Source organism: Nicotiana tabacum, chromosome 17 (assembly GCF_000715075.1).
Source record: "Nicotiana tabacum cultivar K326 chromosome 17, ASM71507v2, whole genome shotgun sequence".
NCBI lineage: Eukaryota > Viridiplantae > Streptophyta > Magnoliopsida > Solanales > Solanaceae > Nicotiana > Nicotiana tabacum.
The window spans coordinates 150,573,079-150,599,355 of NC_134096.1; the positions used below are offsets into that span (position 1 = coordinate 150,573,079).

A 26,277-nucleotide genomic window follows, 5' to 3' on the forward strand; every position below is an offset into this window, starting at 1 on the left:
TGTGTAATAAGATGGGACCTATGATTAATTCCTAAAGATGTCACGCTCTCATACAATGATGTGATATTTCTAGTTTTATATAAAACTTTACGTTCTGTCTAATTTGTAAAAGTACGTATAAAAGTTCTAATGGGAGCATAGTATATCTTCACTGGAAAAAAGAAAACAAAGTACACTTGTATTTACGGCTGTTCACGTTTTTTTCAAATTACAAACTCATGTTTAATATATGTTTACCTGTTATTTGTTTTTGAGTGATCTATTAATTTGACTTATAATACGTTGGAACAAAGGTGGCTGGTAACCGTCATTCATCTTGTCAATATTTGGTTGTCATTGTACAAAGAGCGGCGCGAATAAGGATTTCCAATCCAATAGCACCTGGGCTTATATGGGCCTAATGTGCTAACCTGAGCTTGTATGGGCCTGGCTTGTTGAATCAGCAAAGATTAGAAACCCAATTCCTTTTCTGGCCTCTTCCTTGTATTTTGGAAGAAATTGGAAAATAGCCATTTTTTACCCATCCTAATTAGAGTTTAGCTACTATTTGAAATTTAACTGGAAAATAGCCACTTTTTTATTCCGAAAATAAAATTTAAATAAAAATACCATAAGTAATTTGAAATGTGTAGTCGGAACTTAAGGAATAATATTGGAGTTCAAAAAAGTACTTTTTTCTTAACTTAGGTGTTTAGACAAGTTTTTAGTGGAGAAAAAGTACTTTTGGATAGAAACATAAGTAATTTTTGAGAAACGGAAAAAAAATAGCTTATCCCCTGAAGTAGAAGCATAAGCATAAGCATAAGCAGTTTTGAATTTTCTTCATATTAAAAATACCCTTAGCAAAATATTATATATACCCAAATAATCTTGCTTAGTTTAAACTACTATTAAATATTATATAATGACTTTTGGGGTGAACTTTCATATTTGTTGAATGTTTTTTTGATATATTTAAATTATCATGAAAGAATAAAGTACTTTCAAATTTTATTTTTATATTTTACTTAAATAAAATAAAAGGCTTAATTATTGTCCTTCATAATGAATATTTATAATAATTTATCTACTTATATAATATTAACTATTAAGTAAATCTCTTTATGTCCTTATCCGTAATTTAATACTTAATAATACTTTTTGAAAAGTTTTGCTTAAAAGTATTTTTCAAATTGATTAGCCAAACTCAAACTGTTTTTTACAAAATTACTTTTTTGAAAAATAATTTTTAAAAAAAAATACTTTTCGAAACTTCCAACTTGGCCAAACATACTTTTAGCCACTATTTGAAATATAATACAGTAGGAAAATATTCACTCTTTAATTGGACAATAAAATTTGTTTGAATAAAAATACCCTCTTCCTTTTGGTATTGGCGGGAACAATTTGTTGGCGTAGTGTGTGTATGTGCTGGCACACCGCCGATAACCTCCACAACTAAACAAGGGGCACTATCTCTTTACTGCTCTCCGCCATTTCCATAATGTCGAGATTTGATTATCCAACGCTCTCCCGGCAAGACATCATCGCCGTATTAGCCGAATCTCAACTAGCCACCGTCTCCGACCAAGATCTCCTCAAACCCACTCCCGACTTCGTCACCAACCTCTACTCCACCGTTCTTCTCCATGTCGACTCTCTCCAGTTCAGTACATTTCTTCCACCCCTGCCACCCTTTAGGGCAAAAGCCCTAATCCTTTTCATTATTTTTCTGATTTTTTTTTTGGTTGCTAGGGAAGATGATGACCAGGTGGATTTTGCGGCTCTGGAGCACCTAGAGAACCCCGATGTTCATGTGGACTCGTTTCGGATCATGAATTTGTTTCATAAGATACGGGAGATGTTGACTACTTTAGATTGTCCCGAGCCATTTACTCTCAGGGATTTAATCAAGCCTGACCCTGAACGCACTAGGTTCTTTGTCGGCGCCATGCTCAATTTTTCTCTTCACAGGTCCATTTCTCTCTCCCATTCTTTTTTTTTTCTGGAACAACTGTAGCCCAATTGCCTGCACATAAATTCGTTTTATTCTGTTAGTGCTGAGGCAAACATATCGATTTTTCTTTTTTATATGTCCTTGATAAATATAGGGACACTAAATTAAGTGCTATAAGTCCGATTGTGGAAGAGCTGACTCTCATTGATGAGCAACGACGAGCTGTGGAGGCTAGAATATCTCAGGTATCTCAAGTTGTAAAAACTTTTTGACTGGAAGCTTGTTTTTCAAAGTTACTCTCGAGTTACTTACATTGTGCCTCGCAGATAAACGAAGAGATTGCAGAATATACTGAATCAAGAGAAAGGGAGATGCCTCTGGTTCAAGAAATAGACTCTAATGTTAAGGAACTAAGGCAAACCATTTCTGGTCTTAACAATCACCAAATGTCCTTGAAGGCCTCATTAAAAAAACTCAAGGAGAGGTCTAAAGAGATGGATGAGAAGGTTAGTTGTTTGGATTGTTAGCTCCTTCTAACATCATATTTGCTTCATGAATTGCCGATTGTCATGGTGTTGCCTTACTTTAGGTCTTACGTTTTCAGGGATCTATTTAGTCCTGTCAAAGATTTATATGCTAGTAAAAAATGGAGAGAACTTTTTTTTTTTTTTTTTGAGATGGTAACATATTTGTATATATTAATCAAATCAGTACATAGGTTGTACTGAAACCATATTTACAAGTAGGCAAAAGAAAAGAAAAGTTCTGCTATGCAGTCCTAGCAAAGTTCTAGAATATCTAGGATTGACATAGTGTCCTCTGTGTAGCTCTGCTTACACCAAAAACAAAAAAAGTAAAACACAATTTAGTTTGATCTTCTGTACTGAGTTGCTTCTGTCGTCAAAACATCAAGAATTCCTTTCTTTCCAGATTGTCCACCAAATACATGCTGGGACAGTCCTCCATCTATCTCTATCTCTGTCTCTTGCTCCAGCTCCAGCTTCATCACAGCTAAAAAGCACTTCAGTAATCTTACTAGGCATTGTCCAAGCTATACCTCTGAGATTAATAAAGATTTTCCATAGCTGATTTGTTGTCCTGCAGTGATGAAATAGATGGCTGATTGTCTCAGCTGTTTCCCCACATAGAAAGCACCTTGAACAAAGTGGAATCCCTCTTTTTTTGAGATTGTCTTGGGTCAAGACAACCTCATTTGCTAGCAGGCAAGTAAAACAAGCTACCTTATATGGAACTTTTACTTTCCAAATATGCTTCCATGGCCAATTAGTTAATTGCTTATTTGAATGGTTTAAGAGCTTGTATGCTGAACTCACCTTATACATACCTTTGTTGTGTCCCTGCCACCATAGTGTATCCACCCCACTCTGTAACCCTTTAAAGTCTTCCAATTGTTCGTAAAACTCAGTCAACCTAGCCACCTCCTAGTCATTTAACATCCTCCTAAATATAAGATCCCAACCTTGGGGAGTCCATACTTCAACTATTGTTCTATGCTGATGTTGAACTAAACCATATATATCAGGGAAGAGTTCCTTTAAACAACCAACTCCCAACCAGTTATCTTTCCAAAAGGAGGTTTTGTTGCCATTATTTACTCTGATGGAAGAATGACTCTTCATCACAGGCCAAAGTGACCTAATGGACTTCCATAAACTAACTCCATATACTGTATTAACTACGTTTGATACCCACTTGTCTTCCTCTTCATATTTAGCTTTGATTACGTTGCTCCATAAGGTTTCAATTTCCTGTGAGTACCTCCATAACCATTTCATCTTTAGGGCCTTTTTTTGGTTCTTCAGGTTCCTAATGCCTGAACCACCATGAGCTTTGCCAATTGTAAGAGATTTCCACTTAACCAAATGAACAACCCCTTTTTCTTTGTTTCCTTGCCAAAGAAAGGATCTTCTAAGTCTATCAAGCCTCTGAATAACCCCTGCATCTATCTCCCAAAGACAAATATTGGGATTTCCATCTAGCCAGCTTCTTTTCACATTTTTCAATAACAGAATTCCAAATCACCTTAGATTTAGACTTTGCTCCCAAGGGCATACCAAAGTAAATAGTAGGTAGGCTTCCTACTTTTCCACTCAAGATCATTGCCAGTTGCTCCATTTCAGGAACTTCATTGACGGGGAACAAGTGGCTTTTTCTCCAATTGATGTGCAGTCCTGAAATGCCTTCAAATAGTACCAAGATAATTCTCAGGAACCTCAGTTGTTCCTCTTTTGCATCAAAAAAATTAAAGTGTCATCAGCATACTGGAGATGTGTAACCTCCAGACTATTGTTTCCATTTTTGGCTACCTCAAAACCTTTGATCTAACCCTGATTTCTTGCTGTCTTGACCATATTGTTAAGACCTTCCATTGCTAATATGAATAGAAAAGGAGACAGAGGGTCTCCTTGTCTTAAACCTCTGTATGCAGGAAAGAATCCTTCAGGAGATCCATTAATAAGAATAGAGAATCTAACAGTGGAGATGCAATGTTTTATTCATTTGATCCATTTCTCCCCAAAACCCATTTTGTCTAACATTTTCAACAAGAAGTTCCAGTTGACATGATCATATGCCTTCTCTATGTCTAATTTACAAAGAATTCCTGGCTTCTTTTGTTTGATCTAGTACCTTTTATTTTAATTTTGTATTCCGTATAATATTAGTATGAAATAAGTTTAAATGAAGCGACATGGTCAATGAGGATTGGTATTACCGACCCCAACTTACTTTGAATTGAAACGTAGTTTTGATTGTATCATAGTAGTGTCTGTGCATCTTGTACGCACCTCGACTATTTCAACAGGTATTTGCTACTTCCCATCAAAAGTACCGAGTAACTCTACCTACCAAGGTATAGTTAGATGGGAAAAATATCTGGTGCTTTTGCGTCTCTGTTGGCATTTGAACCTTGGTTTTCCATGATTTTCCCCGACTTCATTGGCCGCTAGGCCGTACCCTTGGTCCAATTGTTATTATTCAATACAAGCTAGAACATAGCTCTTAGCCAATATATTTGAGACTTTAGTAATATTTCCTCTTATCTACATTTTCCTCAATGCAATTTAAATGTGTTTAATATTCATTTAGGATTTATGCTGGTTCCAAAAAGATTTCTTTCCGTCCCATTTTATGATATGCCGTTTGACTGAACACGGAGTTTAAGAGAGAATGAAAGACTTTTGAAACTTGTGTAAAACAAGTCATAGAAATTTGTATAGAGTAAAATGGGAAGTTCAAAGTTAAATTGTTTATAAAATAGAATGGTTTCTTTCTTTTTTGGGACTGTTTGAAAAGGAAAGTGCATCACATAAATTGGGACAGAGGGAGTATATGTTTCTAACCTAATATAACATTTGCATTTGCGCCTCCTTCCAGATTTCTAATGCAGACTTTGTGTTGGTGCAAGCTGTTCATGAAAATGCCAATTTACGTTCTAAGATTGTCCAATCACCGGTTAAGCTTCAGGTACGAGTTTTATTATGGACCCTTGAGCTTGTTTAAATTTAGTATCTGCATCAACTATGTCTTCTAGATATCTTGTGCAAAGGATGTGATTTGTTATTTGTCAAGGCAAGGGTTTGATGACATTACACTTGCAGATATATTTATCTCGAATACAATTTCAAATATGACTTATTTACATGCTGAAGCTAAAGTTTCTAAGCTGGATTTGTTTGCTTTTTTTTTTTCTTTCTTTTCTTTGGTGAACCTATGACATATCTGCCTGCACCAGTTATCTAGTGGTAGAATAGTACCCTGCCTATGACATATCTTCCTTTGTTCTTTTTTGCTGGCTAGATTGAACTGGACTGCGTGGCACAAGCTAAGATTCATGGTTGAATTGTTCTAAAAGTTCATGGTCAAAATTCTTAAGCAGTAGACTTTGTTTCTGTGTTGGTAATTCAAGTTCTCTTGAAAATTTGACTCTCTACTTTAGTAGCTAAGCTTTTTCGAAGAAGTGCCAAGATTCTTGATCTTTATTTGCTAAAACAATATCACTTGGTTCTTTGCTGCATGTCGCTTGGTTTCAATAACTCTACCTGTCTTTTAGTTAGATCAGTACATATTCTATTGGTGAGATTAATCACAAATTTTCTGCACTTGCTCCTCTGATATCAAGTTACTACAGCTTTTCCCACATTTGAAGTGTTATCTTTTGACTATTTGAAATTTTTAGAGAGCACTGGAGGAAAAGAAATCATTTCAAGCTGAGGCAAGGAATGCTGAAAGAGCAGCAATGCAGTCTTTTCAAAATAAAACTTCCATTCTTGAGGTTTACACAAAGGTACTTCACATGCAAAATGCTATATTACTTTCCTATCTTGTAATAACTAACAAGTACTATATACTAGTATCTTCGCTTCACTAGAAGAAATCAAGCGTCCATTTGCTTTCATACTCATAATATATAATCTTTTATTTTTGACCTGTTTGAGTTTGTTTGAACTTTGATTTCTGATCAATTAATAACAATATAGATAGAATCTTAACTCCTTGATTCTACGTTACTGGTTTTAAGTAGAACAGAAAAATCTTTGACAAGAAAACTTGCAGAACTTTTTTGTACTAACCTCTTATTCGAGTGGTTTACTCCTTGCATGAGTGCCTCATGAGTCATGACATCTCCTTTTGCACGAATGTGCTACTTGGCCAGGAAGAAACAGCCTATTTGGCCAAATCACCCTTTTCTACATTGCACGAGTAAAAAGCCACAAAGTGTTTAGTTATGCGTCCAATTGACTGGATAATTGTTTACTAGATCTTAGCAGCTTATTATACAAGGTAAGAATATTTGATTGGCATGTGTGGACAGTTTGCTGCTGGACATGTTGTAAGCTATTTCTTGAGAAGGGAAAATAGAAAATTGCAAAAGAAAGAATTTGAGTGAATGTATCGTCTGCATTCAAATTTTCTCATTCTGAAGAAGAGTTGGCTGGGATGATTATAACTAATATATGACATGTACGCTTGCATGTAAAAACTGTTACCTTCATACCAGATGCAATGAAATTGTTATGATGTACAACTTTGAGTGGAAATGTTTGGTGACATTCACTCTCATTTTGCTTTTATTTGTTTTTTATTATTGTTAAATCTTGTCTTTTCAATATCAGGCTCACCAAAAAATGTCCAAGCACTTCAATCAGATGCAGGCTATACAGGAGCAGGTTATCATTTTCTGCTGTATTTGCATGTCTTGTTTTGAGATAAAGTTTTTCTTAGCTCTTTTGTTTGATTAGTAATATTTCATAGCTCTTCTGCATTTTTCAGAGGATACCTCTTAATTTTCCATTATAAATTATTTTATTTGAATGCATTTACTATTGTATGTTGGATTCAATCTTAGTTCATCTTGCTGTTATTCCTACTTGTTGCAATTACCTTTTCTTTTTCAGTCGTTCTCTAGTCGTTCTCTAGCCGAGGGTCTGTTGGAAACAACCTCTCTGCCCTTCCAGGGGTATGTGTAAGGTTGCGTAAATCTTACCCTCCCCAGACCCCACTTGTGGGAAACTACTGGGTTTGTTGTTGTTGTTGTTGTTGTTGTTGTTGTTATTGTTGTTGTTGTTGCATTTACTATTGTATGGAAACAAGTGAAATATTTATTCAGTAGAATAAGGAAAAGGAATAATTTATGAATAGCTAACATGTGTATAATGGGGCTGAGAAATATATGTGAATTATTTCTTTGTTTAAGTCCATGTATGAAAACTTGAACTAAATCCTTGTGCATTCTGATATAAGATGTCAAATATTCTGAATTCCGTTGATGACATGGAACTGTTCGAATTTCACATCAACATATGCCACTTAATTTCTTCTTTTGGTTGTATATTGTTTTCCTTTTTTTTAAAAAGAAAAAGAAGGAAAAAACAACGAAGTCTAAGAATGATTACGGTGAAATTTAAAGTTGTGAGAGTCACTCGCTATAGACCATTATTGTCTAGAGTTCTACCCTATTTTTGTCCTTGATAGTCATCATTCTAAGCAAAGCAGTCATGAATCCCTTTACATTTTGCCAAAATAATATGAATGATACTGACAGGTTAATTCAACTAAATCTATTGAGAAAGATATTAAGGTTCTCAAACAAAAGCTGAGTGATGAGGAAGTACTGGACAAATCCCTTGAAGCTAAACTAGTTGAAAGGCAAGGAAAAGGTAAGCGTACTTTTAGCTGTTTTATTACTTTCATCTGTAATTTCCTCTTACCTCCAACACTAAATACATATCTTATCCAGCGGACCAATTGGAAGAATTAAGAAAGCAATTAAAGAAAGAAAGAGATCTTAGTTGTGAGGAGGCTGCCAAAGAAATGAAATTTTTTAATTTGGAAATGGAATCAAAGAGGCATGGTCTTGAAGCAAGGCAAAAAGAGGTGGAAGGTGTGCTTGCAGAGGTACTGTTATCATGTCTTTATTTGCTAAAACAGTATATCTTGTTCGGGTTTGCTCCATACTTAAATACCACCTTTTTCATTAGGCGGATGCAGTAACTGCAAAAATTAATTCAGTAAGGGAGTCTGGAGCATCTAAATGCCAAGAGTTGGGCCGTCATTGCGAAGAAGTTGTAGCAGAGGTACAATTCCCTCGACATCTATCTTCTACATATCTATTTTGGTAATTCAAATGGGGATTCAAACAATGGGAGCTAATATAATTGAGGCCGATGGCTGTGTTAATATCTGTTTACTATTATCTGGATCTTTTTCTGTCTGTCTGTCTTTTTCTCTCTGTCCCCCCCCCCCCCCCCCGGGTCAATGATAGATACACTATAAGCAGATCACTCAAACCCTACTTGTCTATGCTTTTTTTGATAAAGTAGGACTTCTGACCCAAACCCTACTTCTCTATGCTTTTTTTTTGATAAATTAACGTATTTTATTAATAAATAGTACCAAGGAGGTACTATAGAAGTACAACAGAGAGCATCAAGTTCGTCTACATAGTTACAGCATCATTGCATCAAGAAATTCCAAAAGAAAGGCTGGGTTGTCAAACATATTAAACCTATAACTTGAATACAAAGATTCTAGATATCTATACTTTACAAAAGAAGAGTGTTGTATCCTTCCTTTGAAATATCTACTAATTTCTTTCCAACCATATAATCCCCGTGATGCATAATGGCATAGTCTTCCATATTTGCCTTCTACTTTTCTCAATCTTTTGACCCTGCCAGCAAGATATAGACTTCTCACATCCTGGGGCATCACCCAAAGAACTCCAAAGATATATAAGAATGAGGGACCAATTCTGCCAAGTGAATTTGCAATGAAAAAGGAGATGATTGCTGGTTTCAATTGCATCTTCACATAAAATACACCTGTTGCAGAGAGAACAGCCTCTTCTCTGTAATGCAACTTGAGTTACGCAAGCATCTTTTGCTGCTACCCCAACCAAAGCAAGCTTCTTTAGGCGCTTCCTTTGTTCTCCATAACATCTTTCAAGGCCAATTATTCTCCCAGTTTTTTTGTCCTGAAATCTTACAACATTGAAGTCTCCTCCAATTGCTCATGGAAGTTCTGCCAGATCACTGGTTTCTGCCAACTCTTGCCACGATTCTTTCTTCCTCTTTCCTGTTACAAGGCCCATAAACTCCGGAAAGATACAACTAAAACCTGTGTTTGATTCTTTCAGAAATACTGTTACAGAGTGGAGCCCAAATAATTTTTCTTTGCAATTCCATCTTTTATCCCAAAACACAATGATTCCTCCACTACTTCCTTGTGCATCCATTACTGCCCATTCCACCCACCTGCTGCCCCAAGTTGTCGAATGAAGGAGAGATTTGAAGAGCAGACTTTGTTTCCAGTAAATACAATATATATATATATATATATATATATATATATATATATATATATATATTCACCATATTAATATGAGATTTGTCGCTTAGTCCCCTCACATTCCAACCAACTATTTTTAGTTTCATTTGGCAGCCACAATTACTTTCCTTCTTTCAGTTCCCTCTTTACCTTTCTTTTTAGGAGAAGCACTTTTTTGAAGATGGGCTTAGTACATTGATTCTTCTCTTTCCGATTCTCAACAGTGGATCCAACAGTTTTCTTTGTCTATGCTGTATTTGTGTTATCTTTTTTTTTTTTAATAGTTATTTGGTTTGCATTGCTACACTACAATGTTCTCATTGCTAACTTAGAACGCAAATATAGCTTATGTGTTTTTTGCCACGACATTAGATATTAAAAAAGCAATAGAACTGCATTTTAGTGTCTTCTTGATCATGTGTGATTGATTAATCTTGTTCTTATGTCAGTTTTATCGGCACTCAAGCTCAACCTTAGACTTGCTACCGCAAACTGAAGTGGACCAGGCAGTTGTTGATAAAAGGAGCTGATATTTTATTCTGTCATTTTTATGTAGAGTAGAGCCGTTCTACAGTAACAGATTGGAGTGTCCATATCCTTTTCCTTTTTCTCCCGTAGGAAAGAGCGTGAAAAACCTTCATGATTCAGATGATGATATTATGATCTGCAACATTTAAGCATTGAAATGCATGGGTTGGAGTGTCCATATCCTTCTCCTACGCCTTTAAGACGGACTAGTTTGAGCAAAACTTACGTAGATCCAGCTACTTCTTTATTCAAATCATATATATAAGTGTGATAAGTTAATAATCGCATAGATATACTGGAGTATCTAAATTATAAATGGTATTTCTTTGATTCACCGACTTTAGACCCTAAATCCATCTTTTACCACTTCAATATATATTCTACGTTGCAGAAAAAGAAAAACAAATGGCCTTCAATGCCGTTCATGGATAACTAGCTGTGATTTTGCTCCTTAAAATAACCAAAGCTTATTGATAACTTAATTAGGAATTAGGGCGCCCAGTAAAATAAGTACATGCTACACATGAAGGGGAAAAAAGAACTTTACTACTAAGCTGACATTTTCATTCACGTGACTTTACAAGTACATAAACTTGACAACAAATAAAGCTTAAAACCGAGAACTCGTGCAGATAGATCTCAAAAGGTAACTTCATTAACAATTCCTTGGAATTTTCTCTCCAAAACTTCTGAACAAATCTGTCCCATCATATGGTAAAATGACTTGAGATCAGATAGTTGCTCCATTGACATTTTCCCCATTACTTTCCTCGCCAATGCCTCTTTTTCTTCATTCATCTTCAGTTTCTCCAAATAGGATGATGCATTCCTTACTGTTGCTCCCATTTGCATTAACCTTGCCTCTTGTGCCAAACTCAATGCTGTATTAGACTGCAAAATTGACATAATCAAGTTTTATTATACAGGTGAATTTATGTGATAGAGTCAGTAAGTTTAGTTGAACCCACAAAATCCGTCCTAAATCTGCCGTTAGTAGTGCATAACTTTGTATAAATGTGGTGTAAAGCTGCTGAGAATCATGTCCTACCTCAAGGAATTCTGCTCCTGCATCTAAGTCTGCAGTTTTAGATGGCTGCATTGTTCGACCTTTTTCATATATATCTCTAGCAAGGGAAAAACTTCTGACTATAATTTTCCTCTTTTTCTCCATTTCTTGATTAAGCTTCAACGGTTTTTGTATTCTGATTGAGCTGTTAATTAACTTCTTTTGATAAGCAACTACAGCCTTCACAAACTCCTGCCAAAATAACATTCAACATAGGGTAAGAAAAAGATAACAAGAAGTAGTACAATATAGTGCTATACTATATATATATATATATACATGTGACAATTTCTTGTTACCTGATAAGCAAATGTACATCCAGGATAATCAAATTCATCAGTATCGGATTGCCTCATTCGTTCAGGATGAAATTGAAGTCCCATAATAAACTTACCTTCTGTAGGATTATAAGCATCTGGATCATAAAATCCTTCTATTAAACCATCAGGTGCAAATGCCATAGGAACAAACCTCTGAGCCAATTTTTTAACTCCTTGGTGGTGATAACTATTGACTGAAATTTCCATTTTTTCATCTTCTAAAGAATCCTCAAACCAGTGGTGCAACGGCGTTTTCGCGACGACGTTGATCACATGCCTATGACCATCGTAATTATCATAATCCATGTGACTTACCCTCTGATTTTCAGGTAGGTTTATTGATATTTCTTTGCCAATATCTTGTAAAAGGGTGCCCCCACATGCAACATTTAGTACTTGTGAACCTCTGCATATACCTAAATAAGGTATGTTCCTTTCTAGACAAAGCTTAGCTAATCTGAGTTCAATTGTGTCTTTTTCTTTGTCAATTGCAGTATCACTAGCGTGTAATCTCCTGATTTCTTCCAATTCTTCAGGGGAAAGATCAGAGAGTTCATCATTGTATAGAGAAGGGTCTATGTCTTCTCCTTCACAGAGAAGAACACCGTGAATTGGTTCAAAACTGTCTAATAACATATGGACCCCTGAAACACGTGGTACAATCACGGGTACAGCTCCATAACTTACTATAAGATCAAGATGATATTCTCCTGAAAATAACACAATGAAAATCCAACAATTTTTTTTAAGAACTTTTTTCCATTTAAATGTGAAAAAATGAAGAGAGACAAGACGAAGAAGTAACGTACCAACAAAATCGACGAACTTGTTTTTGCGAACGGTACGTCTAGAGACGATGAGGACACGAGGTAGAACTACTGAGAGATTGGCAGCCATGGCAGCACTATAATTTTTATAGTCTTTTTGTTAATTTGCAAATACTAATTATCTAAGTTGTAAAAACAAAAGAAGATTAAGGGGGATAATATATAGAGTTTGAAATTATAATTAGATAAAGCAGCTATTTAGGGGGCGAGAAATGAGAAACACAGAGTTGAATTAGTGAACGGTTAAGAGGAAAAAGAGAGAAAAGTGTGGGGCTTTTATAAGGAGATCGCCGCGTAATTGCGAATGTAGCTATTAATAGTTGTGTCTAAGGTGACTAGGAGAGAGTACAAGATTTGATCCAATAATAAACAACTTTTGAGGATTTGTTAAATAATTAATGTTGGATAACACGTGGATAAATGCACATTAATGGAGGCTTTTCTAAGACGGGTCAACGCTGAGAAATTGCTGATGTGGATCTGCCTATATTCGGATAACCTTTCTACTCAATATAGGCAAAATAAATCAAGAGAAGAGAGAGCTAATCTCTGTCACTTTTATGAATGAATGAAAATTACCTTGTGCAGCTTTGTATATTTCGAAAGTATACATATGTTTACACTAATTAAAGGATTAAATTTTAAGGGGTCATTTGATTACCAGGTGATACATTGCTTAAAGTATATATATTTATATGTATATCGCTTCATATTTTACTCGTGTTTCGTGGATTTCAGATGTAAAATGTATTGATTTATGTTAGTTTGTGGTATTTTTATATGTAGGAATCACCCGGAGGCAATAGAGGGCAAAAGGTGCGAGATTAGAGCCAAAAGGAGAAAAAAATGAAAAAGGTGGATTTCCAGCGCCACAGGCAACGCCCCACGCTACCTGTGGCGCAGTTTACAGAATGTTCAAAGGGCCAGCGCCAGGGCTAGCGTCCTACGCTGTCCTGGGTGCTGGTGACGGGAATTTCTCCAACTTTTTCCGGGACAAGGTTATTTCGTCCTAAGACCTACTAAACGCGTATAAAAGCAAGACTAAGCCTATTTTGAGGGGGGATACGTCACTTTGAAGAAAACATACCCACGAGGAACATCCGGGAGCGAGGATATCTCAGTTTTCTTCATCTTTTCTTAGTATTTTCAATTATCCAATATTATAAAATTGTTTGATATTATCATGAGTGGCTAAAATCCATAATTCTGGGGTTGTGATTTAGCCATGAATATTATTGTTTAACGTTGACTTAACTTTATTAAAATTTACCAATATGTGATTGTTTCTTTAATTCTGTGATTAATTGCTTAATTGTCTGGCAAACAGTTAGAATCTATTTACTATCTATGCTATGCTTGGGAAAGCCATGTTTAGATTAGAGAAGAATTGAAAAGAGCGTGATCTTAACTCTAGGGGAGGAGGATTTGTGGTTATGATAGGAATATACCTAGGCATCGTGCTTAATTAAATATCGTAATCTTAATGCGTTCTTAATAGATTAATTTCATAGGAATATAGACGTTAATCTATTTTGAATATGCGAGTAGTACTTCGGGAGAAGGCTACGAGAGCAATTGTTCAATTAATAAGCAACCATGAGTGAATTGTATGAAAGAGAGAGTTAACTAGAACACAAAAGGATTGGTGAATCGATCACAACCCTGGAATATTCGGCTCTACTGAATACACAACAACCATTGCTGCTTGATAATTTAGTTACTAGATAGAATTATTGTTTAGTATAATCACAATTTTGAACTCGGATTGACTCGACTGAATAACAATCTTGGTGAATTTAGTAGGTAGTTAATACAAGTCTCTATGGGTTCGACACTCGACTTGTCATTTTATTACTTGTACGACCACATATACTTACATGTGCATCTGGGAGCAACAAGTTTTTGGCACCGTTGTCGGGGACTTGAATATTGACTGCTTTCTAGTTTTAGCTTTAATTGTTTATTTCGTCAAGTCTAATGTTACTTAATTGTTGCTCTGCTCTCAGGAACCTTGATTGAATGCGAAGGGTCAGAACCTGAGAGAATATTTCACAGGAGGTTGAGGGAAGCAAGGGACACAAATAATCTTCAAGCACTTGTTCAATTTCCTGTGGATATGGCAGAGGAGCAATATATGGATGTTCAGGAGGTGGCGATGCCCATCATTGTTTATGTCACCACCAACATTGTGAAGCCCAGAATCACTGGGCACTTTGAGCTGAAACAGAGCATGATCCAGCTACTATATGCGAATGGGCAATTTACGGGTCTTCCACACGAGGATCCACAACAACACATCCTGAACTTCTTGGAGATTAGTGATACTTATATCACTAACAGAGTCACTCAAGACTATGTGAGGCTTACATTGTTCCCGTTTTCTCGGTTGGGCGAAGCAAAGCGATGGTTGAAGGTAGAACCAACTAATTCTATTATATCATGGAATGATCTGGCGAGGAAATTTTGGCAAGGTTCTTCCCTTCAGGCAAAACTGTAAAGATCAGAAGTGAGATATTCACCTTCAAACATAAATCGGAGGAGTCCTTATACTCAGCTTGGGAAAGGTTCAAGGGGCTGCTCAGAGGCCGTCCTCATCACAATCAGACAAATGAAGTGAGCTCACAGTTTCATAGAAGGGCTACATCCTGAGACAAAGATTATGGTAGATGTTGCAGCTGGAGGTCAAGTGTTATAGAAAAGCTTCGATGAGATATATGCATTATTGAACAAATTCTCCAAAAGCAATCTTGATTGGCAATGAGAGATGGGTAGACACACAATGCAAAAATCTGCAGGGGTTCTCGAGTTAGATGTCGTCTCTGCATTATCAGCGCAAATTTCCACATTGACCAACCAAGTCAATCAGATTACCTTGGTTATTAACACACAACAAGCCCAACCAGTGCAACAAGTTCAAATATTTTGTGAAGTATGTGGAAAGGGTCACATGAGTGACCTATGCCCAGTTAATCTAGAGTCTGTCTATTTTGTGGGTAATGCAAATAGGGGTCAGACAAATCAGTATGGGAACACTTACAATCCTAACTGGAGGAACCACCCAAACTTCTCTTGGGGTGGAAACCAAGGTTCTCAGAATAAGTACAGGCCACAAGCGCCTCAAGAGAAATATAGACTACCTCAGGCTGAACAATTTGCAAACCCAACGAGTCACTTTGAGAAGATGATGAAGAAATTAATGATTGACCAGCAGGCCCAAGCAGCAATGATGAGAAATTTGGAGCGACAAATGGACAACTTACTAGTGCTCAAAATACTCGACCAGTTGGAGCTCTTCCAAGCGACACTGAGGCTAATCATAAAGCATCTATTAATGCTGCGTCATTAAGGAATGGGAGACAGTTAGAAGAAGTCTAGTCGAAAAAGAGAAAACAAGTGATCTTTTATGAGAAACCGACCACCATAGAGGCAGAATCGGAAAAATCAAAGGAGTCAAAAAAGCTAGATGAAGAGGCGGTGGCTAAGCAACCCCAACCATTAGTTGCGAGGCCACCACCTTCGTTCCCTCAGAGATTGCAGAAAGTGAAGGATAATGCCACTTATAAAAAGTTTCTTGATATTCTAAAGCAGGTGCAAATCAACATTCCACTGGTAGACATCCTGCAAGAAGTGCCCAAATATGCCAAATAGATCAAGGACATAGTGGTAAATAAGAGGATGTTGACAAAGTTTGAAACCGTGGTACTCGCTGAAGAATGTAGCTCATGAATCCAAAGCAAGCTACCTTAAAAATTAAAGGATCCAGGTAGTTTCACTATCCAAATCTCGATTGGTAAGCATGCAGTCGGGCGAGCTTTGTGTGATCTTGGAGAGAGCATCAATTTGATGCCGCTATCTGTGTTCATACAATTGGGGTTGGGTGAGCTGCGCCCAACCACGATAATTTTACAGTTGGCTGATCGCTCCCTTGCTCATCCTAAAGGAGTGATTAAAGATGTGTTAGTTCAAGTGGGTTCTTTCATATTCCTTACTGATTTCATTATCTTGGACCTTGAGCTTGATCAGGAAGTCACATTTATTTTGGAGCGTCCATTCTTAGACACAGACCGAGCTATTATTGATGTATGTGAAGGAAAGACGACGATGAGAGTAGGTGATCGAGTGGAGGTATTAAATGTGTATAAATCACTCAGATTTCCAACCGATTATGAAGAGCTATCCATGATTTCTGTGGTGGAAGGTGATGTGACGTCATTGGTGCCTTATGAGCCCCATAAATCCCCTTTAACAATCCTTGATTGGGGATGAAGAAGACAGTGAAGATGAGATAATGGATGAAATTGAGCAAGTACTTGACATGTTTTGCAATTATGTCCATGGGTTTGGGTAATTTGAGGAGTTGGACATGCCCGTCACTCTAACCCCTCATAGGCTATCTATTGAAGAAGCTCCAAAGCTAGAACTCTTAAGCCCCTTCGAACGTATCTGTGCTATGATTATTTGGGGAACTCTAAGACACTGCCAGTGATTATCTCATCCAGCTTGACTAATGTACAAGAAGAAAAATTGCTCAGAGTACTTCACGAGCATAATAAGGCTATTGAGTGGACAATTGCTGACATCAAAGAAATCAGTCCATTATTTTGCATGCATAAAATCTTTCTGGAAGATGGACACAACCCCAGTTTTGAGAAACAAAGGGGATTAAATCCCATTATGAAAGAGGTCGTGAAGAAGGAAGTAATTAAGTGGCTCGATGCATGTATCATCTTTCCTATCTCTGATAGTAACTGGGTAAGCCAGTGCAATGTGTTCCCAAAAGAGGGGATGACTGTGGTAGAGAATGAGATAATTCCTACTTGCACCGTGACGGGGTGAAGAGTTTGTATTGATTACAGAAGGCTCAACAAAGCAACCCGCAAGGACCACTTCCCACTTCCATTCATTGACCAAATGTCGGACAGATTGGCGAGGCATGGATATTATTGCTTCCTTGATGGTTATTCGGGGTACAACTAGATTGTCATATGCCTGAAGGATCAGGAGAAGACCACTTTTACTTGTCCTCATGGCACTTTCGCTTTCAAGTGAATATCGTTTGGTCTTTGTAATGCACCAACCACTTTCCAGAGGTGCATGATGGCTATTTTCACCGATATGGTGGAAAAGTTTGTTGAAGTCTTCATGGATGACTTTTCAGTCTTTCGGTCTTCTTATGATGATTGTTTGAAGAATTTGAGCAAGGTGTTGGCCCGTTGTAAAGAAATATATTTGGTGTTAAATTGGGAAAAATATCATTTTATGGTGCAAGAAGGCATCGTGTTGGGCCATAGAGTGTCAAGGAGCGACATTGAAGTTGATAAAGCGAAGGTGGAGGCGGTTGAAAAATTGCCTCCACCAATTTCTGTGAAGGGTGTCCTGAGTTTCTTAGGACACGCGGGATTCTATAGACGCTTTATTAAGTATTTTTCAAAAATTGCCACTCCATTGTGCAGGTTTCTTGAAATGGATGTAACCTTCAATTTTGATGAAGCATGACTCAATGCATTTAAAGAGCTCCAAAAGAAGTTGGTGGCTGCCCCTATTATTGCAGCATCGGATTGGTCCTGAACTTATGTGCAATGCAAGTGACCATGCTATTGGGGTAGTGCTAGGCAGAGGAAGGACAAGATATTTTATTCCATCTACTATGTGAGTAAGACTCTTGATGATGCACAACTGAATTACACCACCGCAGAAAAGGAGTTGTTGGCCGTTGTGTGGGCCTTTGAGAAATTTCGGGCATACTTGGTGGGCACAAAAGTCATAGTCCATATCGATCATGCAACAATCAGGTATCTATTTACAAAAAAAGAATCCAAGGCTCGATTGATGCGCCGGGTCTTGTTGTTGCAGGAATTTGATGTAGAAATACGCGATTGGAAGGTCACAAAAAACCAAGTAGCTGACCACCTATCAAGGCTGGAAAATTATGACCACGTGGAGGAATGTGGACAAATTAAAGAGGCATTTCCTAAAGAGCAACTTTTTGCTATCACCCAAGACCCTTCCCTATGGTACGCGGATTATGTGAATTATCTTATGAGTGTGGTACTTCCTCCTGAAATCGAATATGAAGCTAGAAAGATATTTCTACATGATGTGAACTTCTACTACTGGGATGAGCCATTCTTGTACAAGCAGTTTGCTGATTAGTTGATGAGGAGATGCATTCCACAAAAGGAGGTGGAATTAGTGTTGTATGATTGTCATGTATCACCTTATGGGGGACATCACGGAAGCGATAGGACAGCTGCAAAGGTATTACAATCTGGGTTCTTTTGGCCAATATTATTCATGGATACCCATACAATTTTTAATAATTATGACCAATGTCAAAGGACAGGAACAATCACAAAGAGGCATGAGATGTCTTTGAATAATGTCATGGTGGTAGAGATTTTGATGTGTGGGGGATAGACTTTATGGGGCCATTCCCATTGTCAAGAGGAAATAAATACATCTTGCTAGCAGTTGACTACGTGTCAAAATGGGTAGAGGCGATCGCATTGCAAACAAATTATGACATGGTGGTAGTTGCGTTTGTGAAGAAGAATATATTCTCGAGGTTTGGGACTCCACATGCCTTGATTAGTGATGAAGGGACACATTTTTGCAGTCGGTTGTTGAATAACCTTCTAGATAAATACGGAGTCTGCCATAGAGTTACCATGACATATCACCCGTAAACAAGTGGACAAGCTAAGGTGTCCAACAAAGAAATAAAGAAAATATTACAAAGACGGTGAGTGTGAATAGGAAGGATTGGGCTGCAAAGTTAGACGATGCCTTGTGGGCATATAGAACCGCATACAAACACCAATTGGGGCGTCGCCGTATAAGATTGTTTATGGGAAGGAATGTTACTTGCCTATTGAACTTGAACACAAGGCGTATTGGGCCATTAAAAAGTTGAATATGGACCTTGAAACCGCGGGCGAGAAGAGATTTTTGCAGTTGAATGAGTTAGATGAGTTCAGGCTGCACTCTTATGAAAATGCTAAGCTTTACAAAAAGAAAACAAAAAGATGGCATGACAAGAGTATCAAGTCACAACACTTCGAACCAGGCCAATAGGTGTTATTGTTCAATTCTAGGCTCAAGATGTTTCCTGGAAAGTTAAAATCGAGATGATGAGGTCCATTTGAGGTGGTGAGAGTCACTCTTTATGGTGCAATTAAGCTGCGCGCTTTACATGGTAAAAGGATTTTTTTAGTAAATGGAAACAGAGTCAAGCACTATTGGAGAGGAATCATTGATCGTGAGAAGACCAAAGTAGTCCTCTCTGATGAGTAAGCGGGGTCCTGCGTCGTGCCGCGACGTTAAATCAAACACTTGTTGGGAGGCAACCCAATTTTTATTGCTTTCATAGCTTAGTTTGTTTTAAATTCTTTTTAGTTAGAGTAGACTAGAGTTGTTATTTTCTTTGTACACATAAAAATTATAGGTAGAATGGTGTAGGGCATGTAAATTGGATATATAAAGTGCTGGGGGGGGGAGGGTCGGGGACTTCATTCAATAATAATAATAATAATAATTTTCAGCGAATTAGCGCCCAGGCCAGTGCCCCACGCTGCCTGGGGCGCAATTTACAATATGTTCGAAGCCCCCAACGCCAGGCCTAGCGTGGGGCACTGGGCCGGGGGTCAGGTAAGTTTTAATTTTTTTTTCTTGTTTTGTTTAATTATTTATTTGATTAACCCAAAGCCCATAAAACCTCGACCCATTTACCCATATACCCTCACATTACTATTCACGCCCATACACACCTTAAATTAAAACACCACTCAAACACCTTAACTCTAAAATAATCCCCCTTTCACCACTCTCTCACACTCTCACTCTCTAACCACGACCCTTCTTCCTTCTCTTTCTCAATTTTCTTAAGCTTCTCTCTTACTCTCATCCTAAATCCTACAGGTATGTCCTCCTCCTCCTCCTCCTCCTCTTCCTCTTCTTCTTCTTCTTATTCTTCTTCTTCTTCTTCTTCTTCTTCTTAGACATCACCACTCAAACACCTTAACTCTAAAATACTCCCCCTTTTACCACTCTCTCACGCTCTCACTCTCTAACCGCGACCCCTCTTCCTTCTATTTCTTCATTTTCTTAAGCTTCTCTCTTGCTCTCATCCTAAATCCTACAGGTATGTCCTCCTCCTCTTTTTCTTCTTCAGATGATAATAAACATCCCCTTCCCAAACGCCCTAATCCCCAAATTTTCCCTACGTTGCTTTTTAAGACTTGTTGTATGGTGGGTGGCCCGAATGTAGGACGAAATTGGTTGTGACAACCTTGTTGTTGTAATGTATATGGATAAGTAAACTAGAATTCCCTCTACTTCGTTGAAATTTGGGAGGGCCACCATGTTCCAATATTATTAAACTAAGTTGCACACACTTCATGCTTACAAGGTGTTTGCTAAAATTTTTGAATGAGTATTTTGTGCACCAGTGAAATCTGAGTAGATGAGTGTAGTTGTATGTGATATTGGGATAAGTGTGGGGTGTTTGGGAATGATTCTACATAATTCATAGTTTGGCTTTAATGTGCACATGTCGCCCACACCATGTATCTTCTATTATGTATGTTGTAGCACTTTGTAGAATTAGCTAATATAGTGTCGTAGTTGTACAGGTTAATGATTGACCACTTGATTTGTGTGGCATAGCTCGTGAGCTAAAATTGTGCAACATGGGGAAGTCTTGATTACCCATTTCCTTGTGGTGCAACACTTGTGCGCCTTAAACCACGATTGTGAGAATCTAATATTAGGCTAAAAATCCATATTTTTGCATGTAATTTGCTTTGCATTATACCTCAATCTTGTTAACTTTGGTGTAAATATTTGGGACTCAAGCTTAATAATGGTGTTTATATGTGTAGGAGTAGATTTGAAGTGATTTGGCAAGCTTGCATACAAAGTGAAGTAAAAACAGAAGTATTTGGAGGGAGTATGAGTTTGGTGGCACCAGGCACCAACCAAAACGCCAATGGAAGAAGAGCACAGAAGTGTAAAAATTTCGGTTTCTAGGTTGGCGCCAGGTGCCAAGCGAAACGGCTAAGGACAAGTTTCATCCTACACACCCCCAACATGTATAAAAGGGGTTCAAAACTTATTTTTTTAGGAGAGACGATTAGAGAGGCAACGGGAGCCGCCACTCTTGAGGGAGAGCCGCCACTCTTGAGGGAGAGCCGCCACTCTTGAGGTAGAAGACACTTTGGGGAGGCAAGAACACCATAGGAGTAAGGAAAAGGATTCAACTTCAAGCTTTTCCCTCTTTCTTCCTCTATTTCCATTATCGGTTATGAATTCTAGTATTGTGGTTATGCATACTATTATGAATAGCTAATTTATTATCTAGGTTTTGATAGAACCTATTGTAGGATAAATTCTTGTTATGTTTTCATATAATTGAGCCATTGAATTCCTCTACTTGTTCAACTATGTGTTTGTTGATGTTGATTGAAGGTCCATCAATTTACTGTACCTATTTAGTGTATATTGCTCTAGAGAGAGTATATATTTAGGTAGTTGTTGAACAACACCACTCCTAACATATTTAAGAGATCAATATGGAGGGTTTAAAGGCAGGATTAGAGATAACTAAACCTTGGTGCGATTGTAGTGAGCCGTGAATTAGCGCAAGCTAGCGTAGTTCGAGAGAATACTTCTAGTAAATTGTGGTAGTTGCTCGAGAGAGTTCTACGACACCCAAAGTACTCACGATCGGGAGAGAATACTTAGGCAGAATTATAGAAAACATAGCGAGAAGGATTCCGACAATTGGAGAAATCATAACTCTAGACCTCCTTAATCTTGTCTCCAACTCTTAGTCTCCTTAGTTGATAATTTTACTACTTTCTAGTATTTGTTAGTTAATTAGTTAGAAATATGAATCTCAATCTTTATAATTTAGAAAAATTGTTTGGACTTGTATTTCTTAGTAATATTGAAAAACTGTATATAAGCCTTAGTTCTCTGTGGGATTCGACTCTGGACTTATAAACCTGATTATATTTGCAACGACCGCTTAGTCCTTTTTGTAAGGCATAGTTGGGCGTGATTAAATTTTGGCGCCGTTACCTGGGACCTAACCATGTTATTAATTACAACTAGAAGAATTTCTAGGATTCTTAGTTTAGTCAATGTTCTTCATTTTAAATTCATTATATTGAAATTCTAACGCTGGTGAATATTTGTGTAATTATTATTCTAATATTTGTTTATTTTTCTTGTAGTTCCTTTATTCGTTTCTTGTTTATTTTTTTTAGTTTTGAAAGAATGGCATCATATGATAAAAATTGATCGGATGGTAGTTGTTCATACTTTGATGACCCCTGTCCTTATTGTGGAGGACCACACTTGTGAAAAAATTATTTAAATTCTCCCGGGGGTGGATTGTGCGCACAATATCAAACCCATGAGTGGAGTATATGTGATAAATGTGGTGGTAAAAATGGTCATCGAACTAATTGTGCTTATATGTCCTTCCCTTCCCTGAACCCCCGCTATAATGATTTTACTTTTTGTGATGATAATTATAGGGATATGAAAGTGTAAGAAATTGAGCATGGTCAAAATAGAGAGTTCAAACTCATAATGGAATGACTACTTGAAGGAGGAAACAAAGAGCAAAAGGCCTTGGAGAAACTTTTGGAAAATAGTCTCCAAAATTATTTGGTGCTTAAAAGGTTAAACTTACAAATGGGATAAATGCTTGAAGCTTTAGAGGTCCAAAAAGCTTCGGAAGTGGATGATATCCAAGAAAATTCCTTAGAGGTTGAAGCCAAAAATCCTCTTTGGTACTTGATCAAAACCAAGAAGAACTCTCAAATTCTCAAAATGAGAGGATGGTGCTTATGTTGGAGGCCATTCTTGAAAATGAGGAGAAGGACAACTTGGCACTCGAGGACTTGAAACAAGTACTAACTCAAAATAATGAGAATATCTATACCTTGGAAGATCGAATGAAAAGATTGGTAGCGACTCATTATGCCCACCAACTTGAGAGTGTGGAAAGAGTTCAAGAAAAGTCCAATTTCGAGGAATCAAGAATTGAACATCCGCCAACCGACTCCATGCTTGTTGGTGATGAAAAAAAAAATATGAAATTAGAGTCAACCGATGTAGTTGAAAAGATGGTTGAAAACGACTCTATCGGGGAAAAAGAGGATGTGAAAATCTGGAAAAAGTGGCAATTTAAAGGCTTGATGTCACATTTTAAGTATTTTTCAACTTTGGAATTTCATGGTGATATGTAAATTGAGCCGTGTGAGTCCATATGGGAGTGCAAAGAAGAAATACAAGAGCCATACATCCTGCAATTTGCATATTCTCAAACGCAAAAGGACATCCCTCAAAAGAGAGCCAAGAAATGCAAAATGAAGAAAATGATGTTTTGCTTGATCATCTACTTACCACCCCCCATCGCTCGTGGTCACAAGCTTGATTCCATGTTAGGTGCCCAATGCATATCTTCCAAGTGGAGAGAAAAGTGGTAAAGTTGATTAGCGTCATGCCGCGACGTTAAATTAAGCGCTTGTTGGGAGGCAACCCAACTTTACTGTTTTCTTTTCTTTTATTTATTTATTTTAAATTTGCTATTTTATAGTGTAGTTTTTTATTTTTATTTTGTAGGATCTTGGAAATAAATCCATTGTAAGGAAGCAAAAGCAAATCAGATGGTTGGAACTAAGTGTGGGGTGCCCGCATAAAAGACCATGCCTGGGAGAAGTCTGAGTATCCCATGAGCTGCTAATGCTTCGGCCTTTGACCTACCATGGAGTTTCTTTCACTTTCTTGTTATTTATGGTGTGAATTGGGGACAATGCACAATTTTAAGTGTGGTGTGAAGAGATTGCATGTATGATTTTCTATGATATTTTAATTGTGTTAGTTTGACTAAAAAAATAAAAAAAATTAGGACTTTTCCTGACGATGGATCTCTTGGACAACTTTCTTGAGGGATTAAGGTCCGATGAAAAATTCCAAATATATATATATATATATATATATATATATATATATATAAATTAGACTTTTCCTGACGATGGATCTCTTGGACAACTTTCTTGAGGGATTAAGGTCCGATGAACCATCCCAAATATATATATATATATATATATATATATATATATATATATATATATATATATTGTTTTATTTTTAGTTAGTCGTAGGTAGATAATAATCCCCCTTCATTTTTTCTTTTTGCATCGATTCTTTTCTAGGGGATGTAACTTGAACCGGTTAATATTTATTTTTAGGAAATTGAGGAAAGGAAACTTAAGTGTTCTGTTTGCCTTTTGATCTGTTTGATGCTAGTATTGTTAGGCCATAGCATGCAAATTATCTTCCTAACATGTTTTAATGAAAAATATGCCGTGAAAGATTGAATCGCATGTCTGCGACGCCTTCTCTCAGTTACTTGGCTAATTGTTCATGTAGTGCTTCATTGCTTAATACTTCTTGACTTTGGGTTACTTGCCTAAACTTGAGAGTTGTAATGGAACCGTCCGACTGCGTCATGTACAATGTGTGATGTGATATTTTGATTACATTCTGTGTTATCCTGTGTTTGTCTAGAACTTGCCATGTGTGTTAGTCGAAGCGAAATAAGTAAGCTTTGTGAGTCTAAGAGATGATATAGGCGTTTCTTTGATTGTCCATGAAGTTATTATGCCACCATATATAAAATTATCTGTAGATAGCCCATTTGAGCCTATAAGCCTTTCTTTGGAACTCACATTACAAGCTAATTCCCATATTGTTCTTAATTAAATCTTTTAAAACCTTTACCTCCGAAAGTACTTAAGTCGCTAGAAGAGTAAAGTGAGAGTTGGGGTAGCTTTTGAGTGGAACCATAGAAAGGCCAAAGGTGCATGTATATTTTGGAAGATCATTAGTTGGGCAACCTAAATCTATGGAGAGTGTTCAAGAAAGAAAAAAAAAATATATATAGAAAATACACCTCCTATTCATCGTGATCCGGGCTAGTGAATGCATAGTTGTGCTTAAAGAAGAAGGGCCAAGTTGTATATGGTTTCGTGGCATTGCTTGAATTGGTCATGAAAAGTGTGTATTTGAAAGTTAAGTATAGTGTATTAAAGTACTTAGGATGGTTAGTCATTATACCAAAAATATATCATACCCGTTCCTTAGCTTACATTATAACCCGTAAAGACCTAATTGATCTTAGACTGTGCGAGCTTATATTAGTGGAGATATACACTACGGGCAAGCTTATGGTACAACCATAGAGTGCACATGAATTTTCTTGTGAGAGTGAGTGGTTCTTTGTTCATATATGTGATGTCCTTAAATTATATTCTAATGCATATTGGAATGTATTGACGAAATACGCTCTTATTCTTTGGTGAGGCACATGAGCCCATTACGGATAAGTGACATTATTAAACATTTCTTGTTGGGTGAGTGCACGCGTTGAGAGTGCTTATTGGCGACGAGTCGGTCTTTGAGGTTGGGTAGTTATGGGCAGGTTTTTTGAGTGTTTGTAATTGGTCACTAATATTCCAGCATGTGAAAGTTAGGAAAGTTATGAATGCATTTTAAGGGCTTAATTGTTGGTATTAACCATGGTCATATGTGTAGTGTGTTGAATTGCTAAATGTTTCTCCATTGTATGATGTCTTGCGTGCATTGTTTGGGTAATAAGGTTTTAGGTTGCGCGAGGACGAGCAAGAGCTTAAGTGTAGGGTGGAGATGTTAGGCTAAAAATCCATGTTTTCGCATGTA

General features: G+C 37.2%; 2 protein-coding genes across 3 annotated transcripts; one reads left to right on the forward strand and one right to left on the reverse strand.

The window, feature by feature from the left end:
* The first annotated feature begins 1,315 nt into the window (after positions 1–1,315).
* LOC107821800 (kinetochore protein NUF2 homolog) lies at positions 1,316–13,727 on the forward strand. Of its 2 annotated transcripts, none has more exons than XM_075235295.1 (11): positions 1,316–1,644; positions 1,735–1,953; positions 2,091–2,181; positions 2,263–2,442; positions 5,333–5,422; positions 6,135–6,242; positions 7,072–7,125; positions 8,001–8,115; positions 8,196–8,353; positions 8,437–8,532; positions 13,312–13,727. In XM_075235295.1, the coding sequence occupies exons 1-11, from the start codon at positions 1,484–1,486 to the stop codon at positions 13,351–13,353; spliced, it is 1,314 nt and encodes a 437-aa protein (XP_075091396.1). In that variant the 5' UTR covers positions 1,316–1,483; the 3' UTR covers positions 13,354–13,727. The 2 variants fall into 2 exon arrangements, with proteins under 2 accessions (XP_075091396.1, XP_016503745.2); XM_016648259.2 differs by lacking the exon at positions 13,312–13,727 and adding an exon at positions 10,234–10,486.
* LOC107821803 (putative glutamine amidotransferase GAT1_2.1) lies at positions 10,726–12,801 on the reverse strand. The gene is made up of 4 exons (XM_016648262.2): positions 12,508–12,801; positions 11,678–12,408; positions 11,361–11,570; positions 10,726–11,203 (listed from the first exon to the last, which is right to left on the reverse strand). The coding sequence occupies exons 1-4, from the start codon at positions 12,593–12,595 to the stop codon at positions 10,952–10,954; spliced, it is 1,281 nt and encodes a 426-aa protein (XP_016503748.1). The 5' UTR covers positions 12,596–12,801; the 3' UTR covers positions 10,726–10,951.
* Positions 13,728–26,277: the final 12,550 nt, after the last annotated feature.